Below are 17,710 nucleotides of genomic sequence, written 5' to 3' on the forward strand. Positions count from 1 at the left end.
GAATGACTTGTTAAGGTACAAGTGCTGCTAAACAACATTAACAGATGGTGTTTATGCATATAGCAAGGCTATGAGTCATTAATGAAAAGGTTTCATTGTTTGTCCTTAGAAGTGATTAATGTTTCACCTTCTAGTATGGTTCAAACGTTTTCGCAAGGATTGAAAAATGATTATAGCAGAAAGTATTTAGTTTCTTTTTACTATTTACATTCCTCTTTAATGTGTGCTAGGAGCATCACATTCGCCAGTAGTATTGGCAAGGATGATCATGGATATACAGGTTCAGATTTGTTTTTTGCTAAATGCATTCACACTAGGTGTTATGGGCCCTAGTGTTTAGCAAAGGCTGATTTGGAGCGGCATGCGTATTCATCACATTGGTGCTAAGAAGAATTTTGCACTCTATGTGCAGTATCTCTATGAGGTTATGTTTGGATCTACCGATCACCAATAGAGGTCATGGCTCGGTTTGGGTTCTCGTGGATCTTTCAAGTTAATCAAGATGGTTATGAATGTCATTGTTGATTCCTCAGCAATATTTTACGACATTGTGATCCCCGTTTACAAGTCATCTGAGAAGACTGTCTATAAACCATGGAAAAAAACACCTCAATACTGTCCCTTATCCAAGGGGATAGGCAGATTACAAAGTGTAACCTTGTGCTAAAGGATATATAAAAACAGAGGGAAAGAGGGAGAGCAAATCATGGTAAAGGGAAGAAAAATCGGTGAAATATTTGAGAACTTAGTTAAAAAATCTTGTAAATTTCAAAAAAATCGCTAGTATTTTTTGTTTGCTTCTTTGCAAGGAGAAAACTCGATCGCTTAATAAAAGAGACATTCCCAAACAATGTTTCACCTTATATAATTCTAGTTAAACTCAACCTAATGATTTTATCTCTTTCTTATTGTCTTAGAAAGCCACCATGACCCTTCCACTTGTTATTTCTTATACTAATTGGACTTACCTTTTCATGTAAAACATTTAAAATTCTTGTTTTTTTAACTTAGACAAAAGGTATCTTCACTTTACAACCTTACAATACATGACTTCCTTTTCATTTTATTGTTTTATGAGCAATCGTTTTTAGGGTTTTTAGGCATTTTGGACGCAACATTGTGGTCAAAATTGTCAAATTTTAACAATTGTAAAAATTTACACTAGTTCAAGAAATTTGAAGCTTTTTTCTTCATAATTAACAAAACATATGGATATTTAGTTTTAAGGTTTTTGGGACATCTCAATGTCACTTTTCTAATATTTATAAGTTTTTTAAACACAGTGAGAGATTAAAATTATCAATATTTATCTCTTTCACATAATATTATAATAAACAAAACTCTAAAATTTAATACAGAATACCTTGCGAGGCTTTAAATCACATCCACGTTTCTTTCGTTGAGTGTTAGAACAAAGTGTGTCCACAAAATATAAAAGTGAGATCAAAGTTGTAATTTTCTATTGTTAGTTTATAATTCACTAAAAATTGAAGTACATAGTTATTAAAATATACTTTATTGCAAATTGGATTCTATATTACAATCTATAATGTTTGGTTTATAAGTCATTATGTAAAGGAATCTCTTCGATGTCAGCATGCACATCAATTAGTAGGGGTAGTGTCTACTCTCCCAAAGTAAGTTTGATGATTGGGTTTCATGTCATGATCTTACAACATCTCTTGAATGGCACTATGAGCATAAATTAAAATTGTGTTATGTACACCATCTTCTTTTTGTAAACAAGTGGACAAGTCACATTTTTCTATCAATCTTCCCTTGATTAGATGTATGACTCGCCCGACATTTTGTTTGCTTGAAAAAGTTTGCTCAACGTTTGGTAAAGCTCGGTCCCTACAATTTTAAAATAAGGGTGAAGATTCACTTGGTATTCTATATGTCTCATCTAATCACTCGAAGTCTGGATTATGAAACAAAAAAAAATTTAAAACTACCATTGCATAGGTATAGTTGTTTCTAGAGTTTTAGGCTATTCCAAATGCAACCATGTTTTGAGCTTTGAGGTTAGGGAGGATGGAGTCGGCTGCAAGCCATGGCGAGAGAGAACGTGCAGAACGAGAGAGAGAGAGAGAGAGAGAGAGAGAGAGAGAGAGAGAGAGAGAGTCGACACAGCAAAAACACACTCTATGCTATTGATTCATTAACTAAAAAAGAGCCTTAAATATATAAAAGAGACTTTTCATGCACACTTCTAAAAGAAGTGTTATCTGCATGCTCCAAGGGAGATGTTCCCACACGTATACTAACATGGGCTTGAACGCAACAATCCCCCCCTCAAGCCCAAATCACTCTCATGATATCTCAAGTTTTTGGTGTACTCGGCAACCGTGAGTTCTAGGTTCTCTCACAACCAAGGATTTTGGTGTATCCATAACCTGGTGCTATGATAGTGAACCCCCCCCCCCCCCCCCCCCCTTGAATAGATAGGATGTAGGTTGAAAAATTAGCTACCGAAAATGGACTTTTTGGTTCACTGTCAAACCTTGGGTTTAAGGTGTACCCAGTAACCTCATGAGAAGCAGAACAAAATCAGACTTGAACAGAAACTAACAGTTTGGGAGGTCTTACCACTCATGTGTGGCAGTGTCTATAGCCCGTACAATTTATTTTGACTAGAAAAAACATGAAAAGAGTTGATCTTAAAAGCATCATTGTCAACAAAAAATATTGGAGATTCGGTGTCTCCCTCAATCACATGAATTTAATTTTTACCCGTTTGAAAACATTTATTTGAAGGATGATTTGTTTTACCACAGTGAACACAAGGATTCTTCTTGAAACAATCCTTTGTCTGATGATTGTTGTGCCCACAAATGGCACAAGATCTGGTACCAATGGATGGTTGAGATGAAGCTAAGGTAGAAGCACAATTAGTGACTGCATAGGCACTGGAAGTATCAGAAGAACTGATGGGGGATATTGCATGGAAGATAGTATATGCACTAGGAATGATGGGAGAATTGGTATGGGATACCCTTCTTTCTTCTTCCTACAATGAATTGATTTTACCATCCAAGGAGGGCAGCAGATCTTTCTCCTTTAAAACGGTAACAATTTAATGGAATTTATTAGGCAAACTTTTTAACAAAACAGTTATGAGATCTTCTTCTGGCACTGGGGCTTCGACATAAACAAGTTGAGTTTTAATACTCTTCACTCGGTTAACTAAAGATGTAATTTTTTCATCAACATGCATAGCAAGAGAGTACAACTCCATGTTAAGACTCATCATTGAATACTTAGCTTTAGCACCAAAACCCTTCTCTAGCTGTATCCAGGCAGCACTAGAAGATTGCACATCATCCAAGTATTGAATAGAATTGTCTTCGACAGATGTCAAAATAATATCTAATGCTTGCTCGTCCTTGCTTTGTTGCTCGGTAGATAGTGCTCTTGTAACAGTAGCGGATGTGCCTACTTTGTCAGTGGACAGCGGCTTCACGACACTCATAAATTTTTCTGCATAAGATAGCCTTTTACTTTAATTTGCCAGGTATGGAAGCCGGATCCATTAAAATTTTTGACTTACGACGCCATGTTGAAATCTTTAAGAAGCCTAATAATAAGATTGTGTTGGTTATTGCACCGGCTTAAACTTCAGAGAGGTTGTATTCGTCTCCAACTATCTTTGCATGCAGCTTAGAGAGCGTATTGAGATACTGCAGAAACTTTCTTTAGAAGTTGAAGGGTTTGGCAAGATTCAACCTATGGCAAAATTCAAAACCAATCAACTTCCGAAGCAAGTAGTATGTCCCAAAAAGCAACTGTTGATGCTTTAGGACATGGCTAATACCATATCACTGCAATTTATTGTTTCTAAGCTTGAAAAGACGCCTTCAAAATTACTAGCCAATATGCTACTAAGCACCGAGTACAGAAGGTGTAAGCATGGAATAATCGAGGGTGTGAATGGTGTGAATGTCCACTTGCTTGAAAGATTAAATTAAATTGGACACTTTGAATAAAGTGTGAAAGCAAACTAAAACATGGCGAGCTCTGTCTTAGACGACAGCGTTGATGGCGTTTTTCTTCTGCGTAGCCTGTAGAGGCCGAACCGGCAAGCGCTGTGTCATAAAATCTAATACCTAACTAACCCAAATGATTTTCTCATATTAAATTGATCATTTAATGTGGAAGAATAAACGGGAAGAAGAGTTAGAATAGAGACATGTGCTTCTAGACCTATCTCAGCAGGGGACCAAAAGGAGAGATGGTTGCATCTCAATAGGGGTCTAAAAAGGATACGGTCTACCAAAGAGCAATGTGCAATAAGTGCTTCTAAACTTATCTCAACAGGGGACCAAGAGGAGAGATGGTTACATCTCAATACGGGTCCAAAAGCAGGTAGTCTATCAAAGAGCAACGTGCATATAATGGAGCTTAAAAGACCTTAGGGTTAGCTTCATTAAAGACCTCCAATAGTTAGTGTTAAAATTCCTTTGACCTTAGGCAAGCTAAGGTTGAGCTTGAGGTGGGAACCCGACCTAAGCTTAAGGTGCTTGTCGTGCTTGCTTACTAAGATGCTTGAGGTGTTTGCCGTGCTTGCTGACTAAGGTGCTTGAGTTCCTTGTCATGCTTGATGACTAAGGTGCTTGAGGTGCTTGTCATGCTTGATGAGGAAGGTGCTTGAGAAGCTTCCTATGCATGGGGGGTAAGGTGCTTGAGTCAAAAAGAGACCCTTCAAAGGAGGGGGAAAGCCCCAAAGTTAGGAGAATCTTTGATTTAACCTCCCACTCACCCAAAGGACATCCTTTTCTCAAAGGGGCATATGGGACACATGTCAGACTCTCCCTATGCTTAGCCACATGATGTGCTTGAATGCTATTGGCTGGGCTAAAGAGAGGTCCAATGAGCTTCTAGTTCCATCCAACAAATATCTAGATATTTTCAAGCTCTCTCTCTCTAAGGGGTAAGGAGGACACTTGTCCAAAGACTATCCATGTACTTGAAATGCATGTTGCATGTGATTGGCTAGGGGGAGAATGGTCAAATGAGCTTGAGGCATGAGAAAAAGGTAGAGCTTTCCCCAAGCAAGCAAGGGGTGTGCTGGGGGGGTATACACCACACACACACTCTCATTTTGTGGATTCATTCTCACTTGGTGAAAGTTGAGGAACTCCACCTCCTTCTCCAAGCTTGTGAGAAGTGAGAGCCTACACCAACACTCTTGGCTATGGAATGCAAATCCAACCAAAAGCCATGCTTCAATGCTTAAGCTTTCCATCTTCTCCATCTTCATTACTATGCTATTATGTATGCTAGCAAGAAGAGTGATGATAAGTGAGGAACTTTTTCTTTCTCCTATGGAATGTTTCTTCTTTCTCTTCCCGATCCTCATTCCCCGCTAGCTCTCTCCACCTTCAAAGGTGTTTGAGGCCTTGGGACTAAGGCTTGGGATAGTTAATGCTTTCTACAAAGTTTATGTTATGCTTGTGATGCATGAATCTTTCCATCTTCATTGCATCACCTAGGTCACAAGGAACACAAAGATTGAATTGTACCAAGTCTCTCTTGATGGGAGAAACTATCATACAAATGCCTATTGGAGGGGGGACCAGCTCCGTATGAATCTGGTCCTCAAATGTTGTCATGCTCTCTAAACTCTCTCTCTTGCAAAATATTGTTCATACCAAGTTAACTAAGTACCATGTTTATGTTGTTACCATCAATTAAGTCCACCCGCTATGCTCACAAAGTAATCTCACAAAAGTGCTTCATCTAATTTCCTAATTCCGCTACTCTCAAATTTCATAGGCCATTTCCATTACATTGGTATCAGAGCATTTGGTTTCTCTTTTCTTGCTTAAGAAGAGAGGTCCTTAAGTAGCCTATTAATGGTTGATTTTGTTAATTATATTAGGGTAAGTGGGATTCGGATCTACTATCGGTTTTATTGAGCCCACTATGTGAGATATGGTGCACACCTTGGGAGCTTTGGTTTTAATAATGGAGTCTTTTTAGACTTGCCTATGGCTTTACCATTATTGAGCCATAAGAAGTCCAAAAGGAGCTATCCCTCCGCAACTCTGCTATGTTAGACCCACTCCACTACTCTCTATAATTAACCAATTCGAGCCGTGGGTGTAGATACTTAAGTGCCTATTTTCAAAGGCTAAGAGGAGTAGCAACAACTAAGGTTTTGAATTACCAAAGCATACACTAAGTAAACACATAAGTTTAATTAACATGGTTGACAATAACCAAGAGAGTAGAATGAACATTGATTACTTGTATTTTTCACATGAAGGTGCTAATGACGATGCCCCCATGTTTGTTAATTATCTTGTTACTAGGTTGTAACAAGCTATGGGCAACCCCGCTTTGCAAGCCAAAGTTACTCAACAACTTCGTGCTAATGGGATGTCCTTTCCTCTCCAAGAGGAGAGAGAGCTTAGGAGGCCTCTTGATGAGACCCCCAAAAGAAGACTCTCTCCCATACGAGAGAAGGAATCCAAAGAACAAGAAAGTAAAGAATACCTAAGTTCGTCCAAAGATGTGGCTCCATGAAGACGGTGGACTAAACGATCGCCAACTCCTCCCAAGAGGAAATGGTTAACCCATAGTCCTTCTCCTCATCACTTTGAAAGAGAAGAGAGGAAACAAAGGAAGAAAAGGGCAAGAAAGGGGTCACCCTCTTCTCCTTCTTCTTCACCTTCCTCCTCTACCGATGAAAGCTATGGCTATTCTCCTAGAGAATACAAGAGGGGAGGACATCGCAAATCTTACCCTGCATGGCGAAGGTCACAAAAGCTAAAGAAGTTCAAAGAGGGAGGAAAGAGTATCTCTTTTCTCACTTATGGTGGCACCTTTGGTGCTACCAGCAAAGTATTGGCCTTCATTCAACAATTTGATGCGGCCTTTGGAGACGAGGGCTTCACGGAGTCCTCCAAGCTACGCCATGTAACTATGCACTTCCAAACATCAGCTCATTAATGTTCGGCTAGCCTTCATGGCAACGGTGAAGCCCCAAAGACATGGAAAACTCTACGAGTTTCCATCATGAAGCAATTCCTTGCAAGCTATGCAAAGGACAAAGTGCTCACCAAATGGCAGAGTTTGAGGCTTCTCTCTCATGACTCTATCCACAAATATGTGGACAGGTTTTGGGATTTACATCTCAAGGCTACTCTTTTTCAAAAGATAGACTTTTCTGTGCAAAAGAAACAATTTTGTGCGGGATTACCCAAAGAGATGGCCGAGTATGTCAACTCTCAACGGCCTGGTTCTATCATCGTAGTAATCCACCACACCATGGTTGCTTCGCGCATCAATTTCCAACAAGGGGCTAGACGGAATATCAAGCCCATGGAAAATAAAGACAAAAGTGATGCCAAGAGGAAAACCAATGTCCGAAATTCTTACCAAGGCTATTCCAACAACAACAACAATCGGTCCAAGGAGAAGGGAGTTTACAAAGGTAAATATAAACTCTCTCCTAAAGAACTAGAAGCTTTTTGTAAGGACCACAAATGTTTTAAGTGTGGAGAGCAAGGCCATGGTTATCATCCTTGCCCTAAGAGAATTGCCCGCAATGAGACTCCTAGAGCCTCTATGTTTGAAGCTCCAAAAGAGGATGCTCATTGCCAAGTATTTCTCCTTTCCTATGCTTGGGGAAAGATGCAAGAGCATGATGCCTTTGTTTTGTTTGACCCTGGATCAACTCACAACTTCATATCCACGGGGTTAACCGCCAAGCTAGGCATACAAGCCACGAGATGGGAGATGCCAATGGATCTATCAAGGGACAAGACATCTCAGTTACTTCCTTGATTGGAAAATTGAGGCTTCATGTCCAAAGCTATGTGGACAAAATGGATTTCTTCATCTCCCCTCTCAAACATGAGAATGTTATCGTTGGGGCACCATGGTTTAACCGCATGGCTTCCAACATGAAGTTCCCTTAAAGGAGAATATACTTCACCTACAGGGAAGAGAGCGTGTACATAGATGCTAATGAGTCGGGGAACACCATATCCTTGCAATAAAGGGAATCAAGAGGAATTAGAGTTGTCTAATTTCCTAAATGGATCCCAAGATGTTTTCATTGATGGCATCCCTAGTGAGCTACCTCCAAAATGAGGGATGATGACCATGCAATTGAGCTCCTACCAGGAAGCTCACTGCCTAACAAGCCTCCTTATCGAGTTTCACAAGCTCAACAAGAGGAGATCATGAGTCAAGTGCATGAATTGGTGGAAAAAGGGATGGTGAGGTCTAGCTCCTCTCCATTTTGTTGACCATTGCTTTTAGTGCAAAAGAAAGACGACACATATCACATGGGTGTCGACTATAGAGCACTAAATAAGATCACTATCAAAAATAGATTTCCCGTGCCACGGGTAGAAGATCTATTTGATAGTTTACAAGTTTTGGCTTGACAAAATCTACAGACGCATTCAAACTCATGATGGACAAAAATCTTTAGGCCATTCAAATTCTCTTGAGGAGTACAAGCGACGCCTCCAGGTAATCTTTCAAGTTGTGAGAGAGAATAAGCTTTTCATTAATCAAAAGAAAGTAAATTTTTCCTACAAGAGATTCAATATTTAGGCCACATTATCTCTAAATATGGCACCCATATGGATCCAGCAAAATTAGAGATAATAAAAGGATAGCCTAATCCAAGGAATCTACATGAGGTACGAAGCTTCATAGGGATGTGTGCATACTATAGATGCTTCATTAAAAGAAATTCTCGCTAATAGCAAGCTCATTACATGACTTAACAAAAAAGAACGTTAAGTATTCATGGACTTCAAAAGTGCAAGAAGCTTAAGGAGAATTTTATCTCTCAACATGTGCTCACACTACTAGATCTCTCAAAACCATTTGAGGTCCAGTGTGATGCTTGTGGTAATTGCCTTGGAGCTATTTTCCTTCAAGAAGGGCATGCCATAGCATATGAGAGTCAAAGACTCAACTTCGATAAGTGAGTATTGGGCAAAGACGAAAAAGAGCTACTAGATATTCTATATGCCCTAAACACATGGAAACACTATATCTTGGGGACTCCATTCATCTTACGAATGGATCACAAAGCCTCAAGAACTTCATGACGCAAACCAAGCTCTCCGACAAACAAATGAGGTGGGAAATTTTTCTTTTGCAATTTAAATTTCATATTTCTCACACTGCTGGCAAGCACAATCAAGTGGTCAATGCACTTTCACAACGACCAAGGGTAAATGTGGTGTCTACAGCAACTCACAATGATCTATCTTTTATGATAGATGAGTATGCTACTGACCGAGACTTTAAGTACATAATTACAGCCTTTGCAACAGGGAAGAAAAAAGAACCATTCCCCTTGAAGGATGGTTATCTTCCAAACGGAAATAGGCTATGTGTTACTCACCCATACAATAACCAAGTCATGTATGAATCCCATACTTCTCCTTATACGGGGCAAAGAGGGATTCCATAATCGTCTCTTCAAGGAGTAGAAATGTATTTATGTTCATCTACCATGAAAAGTAAACATACAAGAGTATGTTTCAAAATGCATGGTATACCAAAAGTTAAAATTTGATTGAGGGAAGCAATTTGGATTGTTTGAGTCAACAAGCTTAACAAGAAAACACACTCTATGCCTGTTAAAAAGACTATTAAGGCACATCAAATGGGAACCCTCTTCAGATCTCAAATTTTCAAGCATCATGGCTTTCCAACATCCATAGTGTCGGGCAAAGATCCTAGAAGACCAGTAATTTTTGGAAGGGTCTCTTTGAGAACCTGGGAAGTAGATTAAATCTCTCTTTTGGCCTATCATCCACAAACGGATAACCAAAATGAAATAACTAATCTAATGATTCTTGAATCTACTAAAAGCCTATGTCATGGACGTAGATCAACGTTCTCAATTAGAGAAGTGCCTACCTCTTATAGAGTATGCGTACAATGACATTGTACATACTTCTAGGGGGGAAAGCACCCTTCGAGGTTAAAGAGGGAAGATCCAAAAGTCCCTTACTACTTAAACTACATGGGAAGATCTTCACTGTTGATGAATATAGCCAAGACTCACAAGAATCTTGTCCAAAGATTAAAGAGCTTACATCCATCTCAAAGCAAAGGCAAAAAGGGTTGTTGCTAATAAGCACAGAAGAGCCTTGGCCTTTAAGGAAAATGATTGGATCTTGCTAAAGTTTCTCAAGGCTCATCTGAGGCATACTACGGGCAAGAGTCCTATGGACCACCAAGAGTATGATGCTAAACTAGCAAAAAAATACTATGGTCCTTAAAATTCTTAAGCCAGTCAATGAGATGGCTTATCAAGTGAATTTGCCCAACCATTGGCTCATGCACAATGTTTTCCATGAGAACCTACATAAGACTTACAAAGGAGCGCCACCAAAAGAAGCAATAGTTGTTGCAGACCCTCCAAAAATCGAAGATCAAGAAGAAGTACTTCAATCTGAGTCCATCCTATGACATGAAGACAAGGTAATAAGAAACGGTAAGATTATCTGACGATATCTTATTAAGTTTAAGAATTATTCTTTTAAAGATGCTAGATGGATGCAAAGAACCTAGCTTAAGGATAATATGAACCTTGTCAATGCTTACAATGCTGCACTAGAGTAAGCATATGAAAATGCATTTTAAATGAAAAATGTTTTTGTCTTATAAAACTAGTTCTCTTTTTATTGTGCACAAATTTAATAAGTATGCATGCTTAGGATCATGTTTGTGGTGATGGCGTCTCCCAAACACCAAGTAGAACTTGTCACTTTACTTTGGAAGTATGATATGGACTAAAGAGCAGACATGCTTGCAGGAGCTACGTCTCCCAAGCACCAAATGGATTCGTCATCCATCTTGGAATGATGTCGTAGGGTAAAAAGGGGATCCTCTACCCGCTAAGAAATATGGACTAATGACTAGGCTTTATCTTCTCTACCTCATAGTCGAGGACGACTATGATTTCAAAAGAGAGGTAATGTCATAAAATCTAGTACCTGACTAACCTAAATGATTTTCTCATATTAAATTGATCATTAAATGTGGGAGAATAAACGGGAACAAGAGTTAGAATAGAGACATGTGCTTCTAGATCTATCTCAGCAGGGGACCAAAAGGAGAGATGGTTGCATCTCAATAGGGGTCCAAAAAGGAGACGGTCTACCAAAGAGCAATGTGTAATAAGTGCTTCTAAACTTATCTCAACAGGGGACCAAGAGGAGAGATGGTTACATCTTAATACGGGTCCAAAAGGAGGTAGTCTATTAAAGAGCAACGTGCATCTAATGGAGCTTAAAAGACCTTAGGGTTAGCTTCATTAAAGACCTCCAATAGTTAGTGTTAAAAGTCCTTTGACCTTAGGCAAGCTAGGGTTGAGCTTGAGGTGGGAACCCGACCTAAGCTTGAGGTGATTGTCGTGTTTGTTGACTAAGGTGCTTGTCGTGCTTGCTGACTAAGGTGCTTGAGGTGTTTGTCGTGGTTGATGACTAAGGTGCTTGATTTCCTTGTCGTGCTTGATGACTAAGGTGCTTGTCATGCTTGATGAGGAAGGTGCTTGAGAAGCTTCCTATGCATGGGGGGTAAGGTGCTTGAGTCAAAAAGAGACCCTACAAAGGAGGGGGAAAGCCCCAAAGTTAGGAGAATCTTTGATTTAACCTCCCACTCACCCAAAGGACACCCTTTTCTCAAGGGGCACATGGGACACATGTCAGACTCTCTCTATGCTTAGCCACATGGTGTGCTTGAATGCTATTGGTTGGGCTAAAGAGGAGTCCAATGAACTTCTAGTTCCATCTAGCAAATATCTAGATATTTTCAAGCTCTCTCTCTCTAAGGGGTAAGGAGGACACTTGTTCAAAGACTACCCATGTACTTGAAATGCATGTTGCATGTGATTGGCTAGGGGGAGAGGGTTTTAATGAGCTTGAGGCATGAGAAAAAGGTAGAACTTGCCCCAATCAAGCAAGGGGTGTGCTGGGGGGAATACAACACACACACACACACACACACTCATTTTGTGGATTCATTCTCACTTGGTGAAAGTTGAGGAACTCCACCTCCTTCTCCAAGCTTGTGAGAAGTGAGAGCCTACACCAACACTCTTGGCTATGGAATGCAAATCCAACCAAGAGCCATGCTTCAATGCTTAAGCTTGCCATCTTCTCCATCTTCATTACTATGCTATTATGTATGCTAGCAAGAAGAGTGATGATAAGTGAGGAACTATTTCTTTCTCCTATGGAATGTTTCTTCTTCCTCTTCCCTATCCCCATTCCTACAAATGCCTATTGGAGGGGGGACCGGCTCCGTATGAATCTGGTCCTCAAATGTTGTCATGTTCTCTAAACTCTCTCTCTCTTGCAAAAGTATTGTTCATGCCAAGTTAACTAAGTACCATGTTTATGTTGCTACCATCAATTAAGTCCACCTGCTATGCTCACAAAGTAATCTCACAAAAGTGCTTCATCTAAGTTCTTAATTCCGCTACTCTCAAATTTCATAGGCCATTTCCATTACACGTTGTAGTGTTGAGAATGCAACAGCCTTCCAGGGCGAACCTATTGAGGGAAATTCTGGTTGATTTGCTCTGTAGGTGGATGATCCTTCTCTCTCCTCGAGCCGAGGCCGAGCAATGGCTCTGATACCAGTGTTGAGCTTTGAGGCTAGGGAGGATGGAGTCGACTGCAAGCCATGGCGAGAGGGAACGTGCACAGAGAGAGAGAGAGAGAGAGAGAGAGAGAGAGAGAGTCGACACAACAAAAACACACGTTATGCTATTGATTGGTCAACTAAAAAAGAGTTTTACAATATATAAAAGAGACTTTCCATGCACACTTCTATAAGAAGTATAGTTTATCTGCATGCTCCAAGGGAGATGTTCCCACGGGGATACTGACAAGGGCTTGAACGCAACACCACATGGCCAAATTGTGATATTTGAGACTTTTTTTGTTCCGAAATCCCGTCTTCGGGTGTCGAAATGAGATATATGGACAGTCGTTTCTAGAGTTTTTGGACGTTCCGAATGTAACGATATGGTCAAAATAATCAAATTCCAACAACTATTAAACTTTAAATTGGTCAAAGTCTTTTGAAGCTTTTTATTTCATTTTGAGATCAAAATTTCGTCTCCAAATTCATAATAAGACGTATAGATGTTTACTTTTAAGATTTTGAGACATTTTAAATACAATGAAATAACAAAAAATGATTAAATTCTATATCTCTCATATTGTTATGTATAGAAATGTTCAATGAATTACTTTGTGTAGATCTAAATATTTTAGAAGAGGATTAAATCATTTTTAAGTCAAACCTCTTTTACTTGAGTGATATATGAGATACATAAATACTTCATTTCAAATTTTAAAAATTGATTTTTAGCTCAGACTTGCGTGTTCTATATATGTTTTTTTAATAAATCATGTAACCACTACCAAAACAGTGGTCTATTGGTGTTTGTAATATCCTTTCGTTTATAGAAATCAAGAATAGATAACTTTTAAAAAATCTTTCGTACAAACACATTGTAAGTATCTTATAATCAATAGCAATTTTGTGATAAAACTACTCGCTAACATTTTTTGTAGCAATAACAATTTCTCATCCCTTTGGATATTTTAATTGTACTTTTTATGATTGTTTTTATTTCTTTTATGATGGTACAATATCTGAGGTTTGATCATGTTCGCTCAAAATTCTACTTTGGTTGATTTTTTCACCCAAGAAATAAAAATGCCCACAAAAACTTATTCAAGTACTGAGAAGTAATCTCAAAAGGATCACTATATGTAAAGCCTATATATCACGTACGTTCAAAACTTGCTTCGATGTCAAGCAAGTTTTAAACCCTTTATGAATTGTTTACCTTAAAAAACCATATTCTTACTCAATTTATAATTGTTTTTCAAGATCATTTTTTCAACACCCTTCGTTATGTGAAAAAGTGAAAATCTGTAAAATAAAATAATCTCTACTATCGAACCAACACGATAGAGTTTTTTTTTTTTGTAATGACTCCCCAAAGAAATAATCTTGTAAAATACTCAAATGCAAAATTGTTTTTTAGACAACCTTTCTTAGGGATGTGCTTGTTGTACGACTTGCCAAGCATTGAGAAGACTATAAAAGTTGCCAATTCTATGCAACATAAAGAGTGAGAAGAATTGCAAATTTCAACTTTGAACATTGCACACAAGCTTACATGTAGAGCATTTAAGAGAAGTAAGCCTCTACAAGGCATGCATCTCACAAGTAATCATACAAAGTCCATCTCCAAAATGGTTACTCTTGCTAGCAAGATCTCCATCATGTGTATCTTCTATACTCTTCTACACTCATGCCAATGTCCTTCATTTTGAACAGTTCGTCGTACAAAGTTCACACCTTCAGATAGCCACCAATCACTTCCATTAAAGGCATTTCCACAAACTTGGATGTATAGGCTACAAGCACCATTTAACTTGCAACAATAAGGGCCAAAAAAAATCCTAATTGACTGCATTGAGGTTGAGACATTCATTTGCCATTGACCCAATACATCCCAACTTTGAATTTCTCCCCTCATTGCAAAAGAAGGCATATCTACAATTAAAAATCTTCTTGCCATGGCCCAATGCAGTGGCTTTACCTGCAATGTAGGAGGAGATGGTGGGTATCAAGGCCAGCTATAGACGAATGCCGTCGCCGCACCGGATAGACATACCCAGGGAATTGACATGTCAGTTGCTGTAAGCTATTACCAGCACCCAAGTTGGCCTTGCTTTTAGCCCTCATGGATATGGTGGCATCCATGTAGCCAGGCCTTGATATGCTCGGAGATGTCCCTTCACGGTTGCACTCACTGTTGTGTTCACCTTTGCTATAATGCTCTTGAGCACAAGATGACATTGTTGGGAAAGTGGATGTTGCCAATGATGGCAGAATAGGTCCTGAATAGTAGTACGATATGGCAATCTCTGGCATCCCTTGTACTGCTTGCACTTTAAATTCGTGCCGCTCTCTTTGCCATGCCTGCCAAAACTCAGTTCTCTTTGCTATGGCTTGATGCAAGTCTGCATATGCCATGGCTCTCTCCCTTCTCGATGCACCATCACTTTTGTGTCGACGTCGTGCTTCAATCTCTTGAACAGAACCTCGATGACTACACCATTCCTTTCTCTTCAAAGACAAAGCACAAAAAGTTGAATTAAGTAAAGTGCATGTGAAAGCATAACTACATATGTCTGTAGATATACATATGGGGTATTCTCAAGAATTCAGGTAAGAAATAAATCAGCAAGCTTTTGGTCATTACTGAAACCTGACTATCACATCTGTATGTTGTTTGGCCACAAATATTTCAGTGCACAATGTGCATGAGAAAAAGTCAGCATGAACTTGTTTATAAAGAGAGTGCAAGCTACACCCTACAATGCCTGACACTTCATGAAAATCCAAAACCAAACATGTTTTCCTCATTTACGGTTGTGAATGTCTGATTTTGCATGCTGAAGAAACCATGGGCTGCATGCAATGAGTTCTCTTCAGAAAAGTACTCCAAAAACAAAGAAATATAAAGAGCTAACCTTGGTCGTCTCATAACATAGAGCTTTGATTGAAAGATGATGGGCCCTTGCAACTTGACTTCGCACCAAGCGCCCTCGTATGATTGCTTGTATCCTTACAATTGCTTTGAGTGCCTTAAGTGCTCTTTTCGCCTGTTATGATCAGAGCAAGCATAAAGTTTCTGCATTGTAAGTGCCAGAACAAGCAGTAATAGTGCTCTACTTTCAGTAGGTGTTTTATGTACACATAAGGCAAGAACATGATCCATATGAAAAGCATAAATTATGGAATGATGCATTTCTGAAAAAGAGGTGGAATCTGCACATAGTAATAAATGATCATGAAGGAGTGTGGATGCCACCACATGCATGTGCGCAACACATGCATGGAATAATCAGTGCTCAAAAGTACCTACCTAGCTTTAGTTTAATCCTACCTACAAATAACTCTAAATTTTGTTTTATCAGGTAGGAAAACCAACACAATTTGGAAGCATTTAGTGTAAAATCCTTAAATATATTCAAATTACCTCTAAACTTATCATTATGTAGGTTGTCCCAGTTATTTGAAAAAAAATCTGTTTTTTTAAGCACTGGCATTTTCGCATGCGTCATGCGTGACCCCAGTGTGCTATGAAGCATTACAATGGAACAAGAATTGACATGCTTTGAGAGAGAGAGAGAGAGAGAGAGAGAGAGAGAGAGAGAGAAGCAAACCAGAAGTCTTCTAAATGCACACTGAATTCGAATTGCAGCCCACTGTGCTTTCAAGCTCTCAAGATGTTGACGAGACTGGTCAAAATCCTCAGCATGAAGATATCTAGTTGACTCACATCCTAAGCTCTTATTCTTATCCTGCAGCTCCCTCTTTGCTTTGCTTGATCCCGTTTTCCATCCAAGCCATCTTTTGGACTTGCTAGAAATTGAGCTCCTCTACATACATTTGCACACAAAAACAATCAGCAAAAAAAGAATAATTTTCCAGTAGAGTGCATGCACCCACACACCCACATGTACATATTGCATATGCGTGCACGGGTGCATATAAATCTGATAAATATATGTTTTTTCACACAAATAGCATGCTCATGTGCAAACACACACATGCTGAAAACATCTGCCAAAAAGAGAAAGGCCATTGAACTAACAAGAGTTTCCTGTTCTCCATGACTGTTTCTACTCTTCTTTATCCCAATCAATCCTTTCAACCACCTTGCAGTGGCACCCATAAGAGGTTATGACTGATTATCTGCTTGAAGCCAGAGAACATCAAAACCAGCGTGAGAGAGGGGATAGAAATGCTCGGGCTGGAACGAGAAAACATACAATGTCGCAATGCACAAGCATGCATGGACTCTAATACAATCTTAGACCATCCATATAGACCCACAAAATGTATAAAAACCATCCAACCACGTCTAAACAGGGAAGCATCCAGAAGCATTGCCAAACGAATAGATTGCAAGTACCCAAAATGTAGGATTGCGGACACACATGGGCACACATAGCACTAAGGTTGCATGAGCGCAAACTCTCTCTCTCACTCTCTCTCTCAGCTTGTGATCCGCTCAAAACGCCCACCATGCATAAATACTTCCGGGTAGTGCTCACACACGTACAAGCACACAGAAGAGCTACGCAACACACACACACACACACACACACACACACACAGAGGCAAAGATGCAAGAAGTGATCGAGAATGCAGAAAACTTCAGAATTGCGGAGTCGCTTGCCAAGGTGGGAAAAGGCAGACCTGGTGCCAAGCTCAAGAATGGCAAAGAGGAGGTGAAGTTGCAGAAGGATGCGCGACTTGGGCGAGACTGGTCTCTTCTGCTGCATGCGTGAGTGAGTGAAGTAAACCGATTTGAAGTGCGGTAGTGGGGGACGCGCCATGGGAAGTCTGCTTTTCACACTTGGGCACCCACCATGCCTATCTTACACGCTTCAATACAACACACAACCCTTTAAAAACTTTCAAATTCTTGTCTTCTTCTCTTTGTTCCAAGCTCCACCCAAACCTCCAAGCTTCCAGCTTTTGAAATTTTGAACCTTGATTGCTATTGGGAATTGAGCCTAGGCCTTTGGGCACCAATATAAGAAATTTCCAACCTTCCTCAAGATAGAGTCCACCATCCATGAACAAGGGGTCAAGCCTCAAGGGGAGTTGGCCTAGCGGTAAA

At 39.6% G+C, this 17,710-nt stretch overlaps 1 protein-coding gene across 2 annotated transcripts; it reads right to left on the reverse strand.

Annotated features, from left to right (window-relative positions):
* Positions 1-14,145: 14,145 nt before the first annotated feature.
* Positions 14,146-17,442, reverse strand: LOC147423297 (protein IQ-DOMAIN 6-like). 2 transcript variants are annotated; one of them, XM_086501390.1, is made up of 5 exons: positions 17,284-17,442; positions 16,676-16,776; positions 16,245-16,460; positions 15,549-15,680; positions 14,146-15,141 (listed from the first exon to the last, which is right to left on the reverse strand). In XM_086501390.1, exons 2-5 carry the CDS (start codon positions 16,754-16,756, stop codon positions 14,608-14,610), a joined length of 963 nt encoding a protein of 320 aa, XP_086357516.1. In that variant the 5' UTR covers positions 16,757-16,776; positions 17,284-17,442; the 3' UTR covers positions 14,146-14,607. The 2 variants fall into 2 exon arrangements, with proteins under 2 accessions (XP_086357516.1, XP_086357517.1); XM_086501391.1 differs by lacking the exon at positions 17,284-17,442 and adding an exon at positions 16,997-17,268.
* Between the last annotated feature and the right edge of the window lie 268 nt (positions 17,443-17,710).

This window comes from Adiantum capillus-veneris, chromosome 26 (genome assembly GCF_014529385.1).
Source record: "Adiantum capillus-veneris isolate H3 chromosome 26, ASM1452938v2, whole genome shotgun sequence".
NCBI lineage: Eukaryota > Viridiplantae > Streptophyta > Polypodiopsida > Polypodiales > Pteridaceae > Adiantum > Adiantum capillus-veneris.

Excerpts from the sequence above, each read along its gene's own strand:
- LOC147423297 (XM_086501390.1), bottom strand. The coding sequence starts at position 16,756 with ATGGGTGCCACTGCAAGGTGGTTGAAAGGATTGATTGGGATAAAGAAG. Across the intron at positions 16,461-16,675 it reads ATGGAGAACAGGAAACTCTT|AGGAGCTCAATTTCTAGCAA; the intron begins GTTAGTTCAATG and ends AAATGTATGTAG. Across the intron at positions 15,142-15,548 it reads TATGTTATGAGACGACCAAG|AGAAAGGAATGGTGTAGTCA; the intron begins GTTAGCTCTTTA and ends TTGTCTTTGAAG.